We start from the raw sequence: 13321 nt of genomic DNA, 5'->3' as shown, positions 1-13321 counted from the left end.
ATGCTTTCTTTTCTATACCAATTGATGAGAATGTGAAAGACATTTTTGCGTTTACCTTTAAAGGTCAACAGTACACATACAACAGGCTACCTCAAGGCTACAAAGACTCACCAGGCATCTTCAATCAATGTCTGTTGAAAGATCTGTCTAGATTAACTGACAATGATTTGATTGACCCTAACACCGTACTAATACAGTTCGTGGACGATTTGTTAATAGCTAGTACTTCACCTGATAAGTGCCTTAGAGACACCATAACCATTCTAACATTGTTAGCTGAATTAGGTTACAAAGTGAACAAGTCAAAACTCCAGGTGGCCAGGCCGATGGTCACCTTTCTGGGGAGAAACATCTCACACAAAGGTCACACCCTGACTCCAAATCAGAGACAGTCAATACTGTCATTTCCAAAGCCCACTACAGTGTCCCAAATGATGTCATTTTTAGGCCTGACAGGCTACTGCCGCAACTACATACCTAACTACAGTGATTTAGCTCACAGCCTCAGAAAACTCGCAGTGTCAAAAGATCTGAGTAACGGGAAGGTGGAGCTTGACTGGACGGCTGAGGCAGAGAGGGATTTTATAACTCTGAAACAAGCACTTGCTAGCGCTACTGAATTAGCAGCACCAGACTACACACAACCTTTTCATTTAAATGTTTCTGTAAGAGACAATCATGTTCATGCTTGTCTCTTTCAGAAGGGGGAGAGTGAAGGAAGGAACATTTTATTTTTTCACAGTTCCAAATTAGATCAACCAGTGATAGGAACAGGACCATGCACAACATACATGGCAGGACTCACCACAGCGATAGAGAAGACAGCACACTTGGTAATGTGTCACCCACTAATAGTCAGCACCAATCACGGAGTAATGGCGTTCATAAACTCACAAGCCTTTTCTTTGTCAAGAGCACGACAGAACAAGATAAAAGCCATACTCACACAGCCACACATCACGTACAACACTGCGTCAAAACTTGTGAATCTGACTGATAACATTGAAGTAGCAGAAGATGCGACACCACATGACTGCGCTGACGCCACAGAAAGATACATTCAGCTCAGACCAGAACTGCACAAGGTCAGAATTACTAAACCAGGAGCATGGGAACTCTGTTCAGATGGGAGTTGTTGGAGACAAGGTAACGAACTGAAGGCCTCTTACGCTGTGGTACAAGCATGTGGGGAAGAGTGGGAGGAGGTGGAATCAGGAGTGGTTCCACAACCAGCTTCAGCTCAGCTGGCAGAAATGGTCGCACTCACTAGAGCACTGGAACACGCGTCAGGACAGATTGTGAACATTTACACAGATTCAGCATACGTGCACGGGGTCATCCACCATGAACTAGTCAGGTGGATGGATAATGGGTACACTAACGCCACAGGACAGCCAATCAAACATTTGAGAGCAGTACATGAGTTGAGTGAAGCTATCATGTTACCCAAAGAAGTGGCTGTGATAAAGGTAAGAGGACATCAGGGTAATGACAGTTTTGTTTCTAGAGGTAATGAAGCTGCTGACAGAGCAGCCAAAGCTGCTGGAGGGTACAACCCACAGAGCTTGTTGTTGCTGGAAACTCATAACATGCCTGAGTTGACAGAGAGCCACCTGGCACAGATCCAAGAACAGGCCACGGTCTATGAGAAGCAATTGTGGATAGACCGGGGAGCCACTGTCACTAAAGGACTCTGGAGGAGTCCAGAAGGGAGGGTAGTTTTGCCCTTAGAGAAGATGAAATTGATACTATGCGAAGCACATGGGCCAACTCACTCCGGAGTGTCGGCCATGGTGACCAAATTAGAATGTTTATGGTGGCATCCATACCTCAGAGACCATGTGAAGCAATACGTGAGCGAATGTGATATCTGTCAGTCATACAATGTAAAGAAACCATACCGGGTGAGAATTGGAGGATACCCAGTGCCCGCGGGGCCATTTGAGGAGATTGTGATCGATTACACAGACATGGGGCCAGACAACAGGGTAAGGGGGTACAGGTACCTGCTGGTCATGGTAGACAGATTCACCAAGTGGGTAGAAGCTATACCCACCAAAAAGGAAGATTCAAAATCAGTCATAAAATGGTTGCAAAATGAGTTGATTCCCAGGTACGGCCTACCAAAAGTGATTAGAAGTGACAATGGGTCCCACTTTGATAACAAACACTTGGCAGAAGTAGAACAAAAGCTGGGCCTAACCCACAAGTTTGGCACTGTCTACCACCCACAGTCACAGGGGTTGGTGGAAAGAGCCAACCAGACCATTAAGACTAAACTGGCCAAAGTGTGCGCAGCAGGAGACATGGACTGGGTTCAGGCGCTGCCACTAGTGTTGATGTCCATGAGAGCAACCTCCACGGGAGAATACAATCTCTCACCACACCAGCTCATGACAGGACGACCCATGCCAGGGTGCCCTCGACCAAGGATTGAGGGACCAGTTTTGGAAATCCAGGAACAGGAGATGTCAGAGTACATGAGAGAATTAACCAAATTGCTTTGTGAAATCAATAAGTCTGTTCAACAGGAAAAAGGAAAAGAAGACCTGGAACCCAAGGTGAAGGTGAAGCCAGGGGATTGGGTAAGGATCAAGGTGCACAAGAGGAAGTGGAACGAGCCACGGTGGACAGGCCCGTGGGAGGTCGAAGGTGCCAACGAGCACTCAGTGAAAGTGAGGAAAGACAAAGGTAAGACTTGGTACCACATTTCACACTGTGTTGCAGCAAAAAAACCAACAAGAACCACAGGAGAGATCAAGACACACCTGGAGGAGACAGGAGAAGCCCCAGGGAAGGAGTTGGTGGTAAGTACCGACCCCAGTGTAGCTTTTTACAGAGAATACATCACAGCCGAGGACTGGTGGGAGGAAGGTGAAGGAGACCTGTTGGAGACTGACTGTGAGGCTATAGCACACTGTGTGAGCGCAGACCTGAACCTGGGAGCTGGAGTGGCTCTGCAGATCAGACAAGCTTTTGGCACTACAGGTATAGCCAAGGTGCCCATAGGCAAGTATGCCACACAAACCACACAGACACACATTATATTCCATTTAGTGACCAAAAGATACTACAGGGAGAAGCCAGAATTAGTAGATCTGATTTCAAGCATACAACACCTGGCCACATTGTTAATATCATTGAACATTAACACTCTAGCCATACCGAAGCTGGGTTGTGGACTAGACGGATTAGACTGGAGGACTGTGAAACCGATCATTAAAACTTTACTTAAACCAACCGGTACCAAGGTGGTGGTGCATCATCTTCCATCCTAGGATGGAACTGTGGGAAATAAGAGACATGTTGTCGGGACGTGTGGGACGTCCAGATGAGGCTCAGTACCAACAATATGTTAGAGTAGGGAGATTAACTTTGAGAACATGGACTTGGCTATGGGGGGGAACATTTCTAGCCGCGGTGATAATAGGAGCGGTGGTAATATTTAGTGTAGGAAATCAGAAACAACCCAATAACGTGAACGTAACTTTGTGTCAGTGGGACGACAATCACACTGTCTGCAAAGAGGTGAGGCCCGATGAGATCCACAGCCCTAACCCGCTAGTAAACGCGACCAAACCAGAGAAAATAGACTTTAAAGTAAGAAAACCAAGAGAAGCTGGAACCAGGCCAGTAGGACAGTCCAAGGACCGGTGTGTACGGACATACGGAGGTGTGGAATTGAGTTATAGAGATGGTACAGCCTCGAGCTGGACTTTTGACTTATGTGAGGTAGTGGACTGCGGGGGAGCCAATGCCTCATACAGAGGATGTGATTTGTACATATGTTGGACCAATCAAGTTGATGCGGGCTGTCAAGGAAGGGGGAGTTTCTATAGTGCAGACTGGTGTCCTGGTTGGGGGTCAGTGATAAAGTACTCGGGGAGATGGAAACCGACATTAGGAGATAAGAAAGGTAACCCGTCCACGACCTCTTTGAGCAAATGGTGGGTCGATGTGTCGTTTCAGCGAGACTATCACGTGTCCCAAAATCCAGTAACTTTTTCTGTCAAATGGAATGGGCAGATATGGGGTAATAACAGACCGTTGTACTTCACCCTGGGGGTGGAGCAATCAGGACGTGACATATGGGGAATAATTAAACTCAGCTATTTAGCCAAACCCAAGCCACTCAGCCCAGCAAAACCTGAGGCAAAAATAAAAGAGGTGGAGGATTCAGCAGACAAGTTCACTCTAACCACAGATCTCACTAAATTATCGTCCCAGCAGTTAATAGAATTAGCAACCGGTTACAGCGGCTCGAATTTGTGGTTGTCATGGCTAGAACAAAACAGTAGAGAAAATGGGTTAGAAGGTTGTGTGGCCTGTGCAGCAGCCCGACCCGCGTTAATGACCTCACCAGCCCCACTGAATCCTGAAACAGATCCAGTAGGATATCAGTGTATGTTGAATTTAACTAAGGTGAAAAGTATTACGACCTCAAATTGTTCCAGCCTGGACAGTATTTTTCCGTACGTCAAAAATTTGGAAGGAGGTAACGCTCCTTTCGTGCCAGTAAAACTTAAAGGACAATACCAATGTTTTAACTTGACCGAGAAAGACGCAATCATGAGTGTGGGAGAAATTGAACCAGATTGGTGTAACGCCACAACGAAGGTCCCGGGGATAGGGAGAGTAGCCCGGGCAGGGATCTGGTGGTACTGCGGAGGACACACTCTGTTGGCATTAATACCAGGAAGAGCTAAAGCAATCTGTGCTATGGTAAGACTAATCACACCAATAACAATGATAGGGCTGAGGGAAATCACACCGCAGCCTGCTATAGCCCAAGGGAGAAAGAAGCGTGATGCCTTTGATTTGTCCATAGGGTCACCAACATACATTGACTCCATAGGAGTGCCTCGGGGGGTTCCCAATGAATACAAGCTAGTTGATCAAATAGCTACGGGCTTTGAGAACATTCCAATTATATCAGCCTTGTTTCCAGTAACACCGAACAAGAATGTAGATAGGATCAACTTTGTCCATTACAATGTACTGAGATTAACCAACCTAACAAGAGACGCAATAGAGGGGCTGAGCGAACAACTGAGAGCTACCTCACTGATGGCCGTACAAAACAGAATGGCTCTAGATATGCTCCTGGCGGAAAAAGGGGGTGTATGTTTCATGTTTGGCGACAACTGTTGTACCTTCATTCCCAATAACACCGCATCGGACGGGTCGGTGACCAGAGCTCTGGACGGACTGAAGGCTTTATCTAAGGAGATGCAGGAGGCCTCAGGTATCAGTAACCCCATGGAGGAGTGGTTCACGAAGGTGTTTGGGAAATGGAAGGCACTAATTATGTCTTTGTTTATGTCAGTAGCCGTGTTCATTGCAATTGTTGTTATTTGTGGATGTTGTTGTATACCATGTATCAGATCTCTCACCCAAAGGTTGATCACAGCCGCGATTGAGAAGGGGGACGCAAAGAACCCACCACCATACACTATGCCACTGATGGCGGAGGATGATGATGACATATCATCTGAAGAAGACGATTCTGTGTGAAAAACTTGTTGTTTTTGATTAATTATGCTTGCTTTGTAGGTATTGGCAGCGTCAGCGACTGATGAAGAATGAAGACGCACCACACATTAGAGCACAACCAACAGCACATGAAAGCTGATTCACTAGCTTAAAAGTAATATGCATGACACATGGGCACATTAATAGAACGGGTCGAGGTGATCTCCCACCAGGCGGGACCTGGGTCTCGGGGACAACGTCAAGTCACGAGACCGTGGGAGATGAAGGGGGGCATCTCCGAATAGTCTGAAAGGTCTCGGCCCACGACTGGGGAGTGATCCAGAACCCACAAATCACATAAAAGAACACATAGACGTTGTACTAACTGACATAGTCACACTATGAATGTATACACATTTAGGGATTTTTATGATTGTCTTTCTTTTAATAAGTGCACTGGGCTAGATAGATTTTAGTATTAGACTAGAGTTAGACCAATGTTTTGGTCTAAAAGGGGGAATGTTGGAAAAAAGAAAATTAAAGGCTAATAACTTGATGTGTCAATTTAGTGTTTTTCAGGAAGACTGTGGGAAAGCAGGAGTAAGGAGGCCTCAGTGGCCTTGAGGAGAACAGAAGGGGCCTATTCAGTGCAGGATGTGTAGCAAGCAGTTTTTAGATAACCAGACACACAGGCTGGGAGAAGAGGAGCAGGTGATTTTCCATGGAGAGCAGCCAGGATTGGGGAGTTATCGAAACTTAACAAATCAAAACTTATGGACAGAGAGTATGAAAGAAAGGACATCGCCCAGCACGAGAGGCTTTTCGCTTGGACACTGCTGAGATCCACTTGGGTTAGGTAGATTCCTAGGCAACTAGCACCAGTGCACTGAAGAGTTTGTACCACGTATACTTCTATTATATTGCATTCATTAATATTCTATATAAATCATTTTAAAAGAACTTTTGTTGTCAAGACTTTGCTTGGACCACTCAGTCAAAAACCAGTCGGTTCATCGGGGCGGTGTTGGGGCCCGTCTGGGTCGGAGAAGAAAATTCCCAACAGCGGCGAGTACACCCTGGCTGTGTAGCAACTGTTGGCTACAACTACATGAAGGTACGTTGATAAGTAGGCCTACATACGTAACACCACATATGTTACGTATTTTTGTCTTCTGAAAGATTTTATTCAAAATGTAAGGTGTACTTTGAATTGTTCTCCACAGCATCAACGCGTGTGTTGCATGCGGCAAGTGCATCTGGCGAGTACACCCTCAACTTCAAGACACCCTCAACTTTCTTGACATTCCACTTCAAGAAACCCGGAATAGACATCCATGTTTGATCAAAATAAAGTTGTTTTACAGCACATGAATTTGTTCTTCCTGTCTTTTCCTCTCCTTTTCCAGTCTGCTGTTTAGATCACAACATTTATCAGCCATATATATACTTGCGCCATATAATTTCTTAGCTTTTCAAACGCGAATTCAAATGTGGAAACAGAAAGTGTAACAAATATTATATAGTGTAGTAAATATACAAAGAGCTTCAAACAATATACGAAGAAGTTCAAACAATTTTATTTATTTTTATTGTTTGACGGGACTCATTTGAGAAACTGTCGTCTCTACGTGCGCTTGAATTGTACCTTTTGAAACACGAGTCTACAAAATTTCCGCTGTTTGTTGTAGGATCGGTAACATATACAGTCTGCTTGTTTGTAACCAAGTTTTTCGTGAAGTATCACGTTTGGTGCTTTGTATGAGCTTGGAGGTGAGCCGCTTGTGCTTTGGCAGGCGTATGAGCTTGGGGGTGAGACGCTTCCACCACATTACCAAGACAATGGGCGTTAATCCCTTCACAGCAGGGGAGTGGGCTACATGGACCTTACTAAGCCTTGCGAAAATTTTCGCGGCTGTCGGGTTCCTAGTGTTAATAGGTCCAACCACTGTAACGTTTCTCAGCTAGGGGGTGGAGGCATTCTAAAAACTCACACTCTTAGCATCTACGCAATGACAACGGGAGACTAAACCATGATTACACACATTTACCAGACACAGGAAAAGGACAGACATGAAAACCAAACTACAGAATACAACGTACATACAATTCTAAACTCAAACAAAAGACATGACCTAGAGCTGAAACACAAGGATGAAGGCATGTATGGAGATTAGGAAGAAGATTAACTACATACATTTCTAAACAGAAACACAAACATCACTAACAAAGGGCAGACAACACTATTAGCAAAACAATGAAGGAAAAAACCGAACAGATAAACTCTTAGACAATACACCGGCAGGATACAGGGGTTAACACGACTAACGACACCAATGAAACTAGCTTTAAGGAAACAGATATATGCATACGAACTGAAAACCAAAATAACCGATATATATGGAAGGACACTGGGTGGAGCATAACTCTCTTCTGGCTAATACAATAAGTGACCAAACATGAAAACATACACCCAATAAACTTGCTAATACCCAGAATCAATCTATGAACCTCCAATGTAGAGTCTAAGACTAGGCAAAAACACAGTGAGAATAAGTAGGAGCTCGGAAATGGGAGATCACAAGGCACAAAAGAACCCAGCATTAACCGACCAGACACACAGCGAGACTGTGTACAAGATATAAGCAAGGCGTGGGACAGGACTAACGTGACAGGCTCTACATTAAACAAATGACCCACACCGAGCCTAACACATACGGAGGATAATAATAATAAAAATAGATTTTATTTGTAACGCACTTTTCATTTTATAAAATCTCACAGAGGATAAATACAAAACACAATCCTAAAGGGAAACAAGGAACAGCTGAGATATCTCATTTACTTTGTTCAAAACTTGAAATATCAAATAACTGAAAATAACAATTGTGCTTCAAAAACGCTCCCTCTGAAAAAGACTTTGAAGCGCGGGCTACTTCTTCAGTCACAACAAAGCTAGCTTTTACTGCCGCATTGTTTGTTGTTGTGGCTTTCATGAACACATTGTGTTGCATGTGCAGTTTGCCTTTTAATTCTTTGGCAATTTGTTGTTTTCCTTGATGCCTAATTTTGACATACTTAGCTCCGTATTTGGTCTCAAAATGCGGACATAGATTGTACTCTTTGACAACCGCCACCGCTTCATAACACAAAAGACCGGTTTATCTCCTTGAAGCACAAACATGTATTCGCTTTCCATCTTTCTTTAAACACCCTTCCATCTGCATCAATTTTTCTCTTCCTGGACATTTTGGGATTATTATTTGTATTTTTCAGTTACATTTATTGGGAAAATCACATCAATATGGAAACACTGCAGTGTGGAGATGCAGTCACTTTTCTGTTAACATAATTGTGGGAAATGTAGTTTTTGGTCACTGCACGTATTTCACTTATTTTTTCAGACAATTAGGCTTTTTAAGCTCTCGTGGGCCACATAAAATGACACGGCAAGCCACATTGTGTCAAACTCAAGCTGTGCGGCGGGTCACACAGCTTGAGTTTGACACCCCTGCTTTAGAGTGTTTCATTTATTTTCTAGAAGTTTCTGGGAATCTGTTTAGGCATCACAAATTTTCTTTCTCTGCTCAATATGGGTCATTTAATGAAATGTAGTTCATGTAGTTAGTTGTAACAAAAATATTTGGAATGATTTAAAGAAGAAAACTTGATAAAATAATAAAATGTAGAATTGCCTTGTGGTAGTATTTTTAAATACTGCATTCAAAGGAAGTTTATTATTTTTAAAAGAACATGCGTCTTTGTCTTATCTTATTATTTAATAAAACCACATTTTACTGTTTCCATTCCAGATTAAATTGACAGAAAACTCACCTGAGAATCTCCAGTTTACAGTTTGAACTCTTCAGTCCAGCACAGAGCTGCCCCACTCCTGAATCTTTTAGGTCATTATTATTTATCTCCAGCTCTCTCAGTGAGCTTTCCATTTGTAGAACTGATGTGAATGATTTGCAAGACTCCTCAGTGAGACCACAGATAGACAGTCTGTAAAGGAGGAACAAATACAATACAAAATGCAGATCAATCAGATGATGCTGGATTCCAGAATAGGAAGACAGGCACAGAGCTGTTTTACAGGCTGTGTGTTTCTGCAGACTCCATGTAGGAGTGCGTGTGTGTGCGTTCAGCTGTGTGTACCAATGTGTTCATTAAGCTGTGTGTAGGAGTGTGTGTGTACAGCTCTGTGTAGGAGTGTGTGCGTTCAGCTCTGTGTAGGAGTGTGCGTGTTCAGCTCTGTGTAGGAGCCTGTATGTTTCCATAAATACCCAAATACATGTGGACAAGGACTCATCTGTGACTATTTAGTGTTACATTTCTCTTCTAGAAGTTTCTGGGAATCTGCTTATGTATTACATATTTTTCTTTTTTCTGCTTATGTATTACATGTCATTTAATGAATTGTAGTTCATGTAATTTTATCAGAAAATATTTGTAATGAATTAAGGAAGAAAACTTCATTAAATAATAATAAACTGAAATTGTCTTGCATTGCTTTGTGTGGTAGTATATTTAATACTGTGACGCGCGGGCAGGGCGAAGGATGAGACACGGAATCCTCTCCAGAGCACACATCACGTTTATTACATTAACACTCAGAGTGCAGACAGCGCACGTATAACATACAACAATGTGTCAAGACACGTAGACTCAGACAAAGACGAGCACAGGACACTGCGTGAACGCACATTAAGTAGACAAACCACATAAGCCCCGCGTGATGACGAGACAAGCCACAGGTAAGATGAATCAGCACAAGACACAACCGCACCCACGGAGTTACACAGACGCAGACTAGGAGACGTAGATGACGTAAACACACGCCCAAAAGGGAGGGGCCGGGGTCCTCAATGTGACAAATACTATACAGTGAGTCCCGGCTTAACGACGGGTCTGGTTAGCAATGGACCGTAGTTACAACCTACTTTTTTTTTATTTTGCGCGGTGCGTGGAGGAGCAGTGGCAGCACAGTGGACTGTTGTGTATGATAAGCTGAGGCACCGCAGCCTCCATCGCAACCCATCTTGGCAACGCGATCGCTCTTTCTCACGCTGTATGCACGCATGAGAACATTGTTAATTTTTTTCTATACTGTATTTACGATCAAAGCGTATCTAAATCTAGGGTCACGCTTAATGACGAAAACTGCTTTACGATCAGTCTCTAACCCCGTTGTTAAGCGGAGACTCACTGTACTCAAAAGAAGTTTATTATTTTTAAAAGGAAATTGACATTTTAAAAGGTCATAAATCTTTATCTTAATATTTATTAAACTCTGTAGTGTCACCACACTTTATTATTTACCAAATTAAATTGACAGAAAACTCACCTGAGAATCTCCAGTTTACAGTGTGAACTCTTCAGTCCTGCACAGAGCTGCTCCACTCCTAAATCTTTTAAGTTATTATTATTAATCTCCAGGTCTCTCAGTGAGGAGTTTTCTGTTTGTAGAACTGATGTGAGAGATTTGCAAGACTCCTCAGTGAGACCACAGTAAGACAGTCTGTAAAGGAGGAACAAATACAATACAAAATGCAGATCAATCAGATGATACTGGATTACAGAATCTGAACTGCTGATTAAATTATCCTCTGTATGTTGGAAAATGCTGAAGTTTCATATCCATTCCTCACCTATAAGGCTACACCACCAAACACTTTCCACAATAATACACCTAATAATCCTAACCTGCTTAGCTCTGAACTTTATATAATGTAGTCAAATGTGTGTGCAAAAGCACTGAAAGGTGCATTTTTCATGTTCATTTTAATACTGGGGTATTCATGATGTGTATATGAAATTAAAAGATATTACCACAAGAAAAGTGTCCTGATAAATAACCCTAGCAAGTGGTGTCAGTATTTTGTGAAGTTGTTCTTTAATGTAGGGTCTCTCTACTCTTCGTGCTCTCTAAAGTTCTCTCACTCTCTTTGTCATTTGTTTTGTGTCAAGAACACCCAGTGTTACATCCACTGTTAATCTCTAAATGAAAATACTCACATGGCTTTTCTGGAAGTTTTGACCACTGGCAGCAGTCTCAGTAGACATTCCTCTGATGGGTCATATTTATTCAGGTCAAATTCATCCAGCTCCTCTTCTGAGTTCAGCAAGACAAACACAACAGCTGACCACTGAGCAGGAGAGAGCCTGGCTCCACGCAGATGAGTGTTACCTCCTCTGCTCAGGTATGTTTGGACTTCCTGTACTAGAGAATGATCATTCAGTTCATTCAGACAGTGGAACAGATTGATGAATTTCTCTGAAGAAGGATTCTCCCTGATCTTCTTCTTGATATATTTGACTGTTTCCTTTTTGCTGTGAGAGCTGCTTCTTGTCTGTGTTAGTAGGCTTTGAAAGAGAGTCTGATTGGACTCCAGTGAGAGACCCAGAAGGAAGCGGAGGAAAAGGTCCAGGTGTCCATTCTGACTCTGTAAGGCCTTGTCCACTGCAAACGTAAGCAAATGAGACACTGATTTTGAATTAGACCTCTTGGATAAATAATTAAGGGATGTGGTTTGATGTTCCAGCACATTTGTGTTGGTGGAGATGTAGATAATAAACACATATAAAGCAGCCAGAAACTCCTGAACACTCAAATGTACAAAGCTAAACACCTTCCCCAGGTGCAGCCCAAACTCCTCTCTGAAGATCTGAGTACACATTCCTGAATACACTGACATTTCTCTGACACCAATCCCACTGTTTCTCAGCTCGTCCTCATAGAAGATCAGGTTGCCTTTTTCCAGCTGTTGGAAAGCAAGTTTTCCCAGTGCCAAAATATGTTCTCTAGTTTGTTGAGGGTCAGAGTCACTTTTCTGATCATACTTATGATCCTTGTGTTTGATGTGAAAGATCAGGAAGTGTGTGAACATCTGAGTCAGAGTCTTGGGGATCTCTCCACTCTCTGCTTCACCCATCATCCTCTCTAGAACAGTGGCTGCAATCCAACAGAAGACTGGAATGTGGCACATGATGTAGAGGCTTCTTGATGACTTAATGTGTGAGATGATTCTATTGGCCAGACTCTGATCACTGATTCTCTTGCTGAAGTACTCCTCTTTCTGAGGGCCACTGAACCCTCGTACCTCTGTTACCTGGTCAACACACTCAGGAGGGATCTGGTTGGCTGCTGCTGGTCGAGAGGTTATCCAGAGGAGAGCAGAGGGAAGCAGATTCCCCTTGATGAGGTTTGTCAGCAGCACATCCACTGAGGTCGAATCTCGTACATCCCACAAGCCATCATTGTTCTGGAAATCTAGAGGAAGACGACACTCATCCAGACCATCAAAGATGAACAGAATTTTGTAGTATGTATAGTGAGTCGGTTTTAATTCACATGTTTCTGGAAAAAAGCAATGAAGAAGCTGCACCAGACTGAGCTTTTTCTCCTTCATCAAATTCAGCTCCCTAAAAGGAAGTGGAAATATGAAGAGAACATCCTGATTTACATTTCCTTCAGCCCAGTCCAGTATGAACTTCTGTACTGAGACTGTTTTACCAATTCCAGCCACTCCTTTAGTCAGCACAGTTCTGATGGCTTTGTCTTGTCCTGGTAAGGGTCTAAAGATGTCACTGCATTTGATGGATGTCTCCTGTGTTGCTGGTCTCCTGGATGCTGTCTCAATCTGTCTCACCTCATGTTCATTATTCACCTCTCCACTCCCTCCCTCTGTGATGTAGAGCTCTGTGTAGATCTCATTCAGAAGTGTTGTGGTTCCATGCTGTGAGATTCCTTCATTAATTTTCAGACATTTGTCCCTCAGTTTGGATTTGAGCTTTCTGTGGCAACCAGGGACCAATTCTGATAAAGAGGAAGACAACAGCACATACGTTA

At 43.2% G+C, this 13321-nt stretch overlaps 1 protein-coding gene across 2 annotated transcripts in view; it reads right to left on the bottom strand.

The window, feature by feature from the left end:
• Positions 1 to 13321, bottom strand: part of LOC143525354 (NACHT, LRR and PYD domains-containing protein 3-like) — a 101530-nt gene that overhangs the window by 57913 nt on the left and 30296 nt on the right. For both annotated transcript variants that reach the window (XM_077019193.1, XM_077019200.1), the window contains exons 8-10: positions 11488 to 13288; positions 10817 to 10990; positions 9304 to 9474 (exon numbers count right to left, since the gene is read on the bottom strand). In XM_077019193.1, the coding sequence (XP_076875308.1) occupies positions 9304 to 9474; positions 10817 to 10990; positions 11488 to 13288 (2146 nt within the window). The remainder of the gene's footprint in view (positions 1 to 9303; positions 9475 to 10816; positions 10991 to 11487; positions 13289 to 13321) is intronic.

Source organism: Brachyhypopomus gauderio, chromosome 1 (assembly GCF_052324685.1).
Source record: "Brachyhypopomus gauderio isolate BG-103 chromosome 1, BGAUD_0.2, whole genome shotgun sequence".
Taxonomy (NCBI): domain Eukaryota; kingdom Metazoa; phylum Chordata; class Actinopteri; order Gymnotiformes; family Hypopomidae; genus Brachyhypopomus; species Brachyhypopomus gauderio.
The sequence above is the reverse complement of the archived record's forward strand: the minus strand, read 5'-3'. Positions and strand labels throughout refer to the sequence as shown.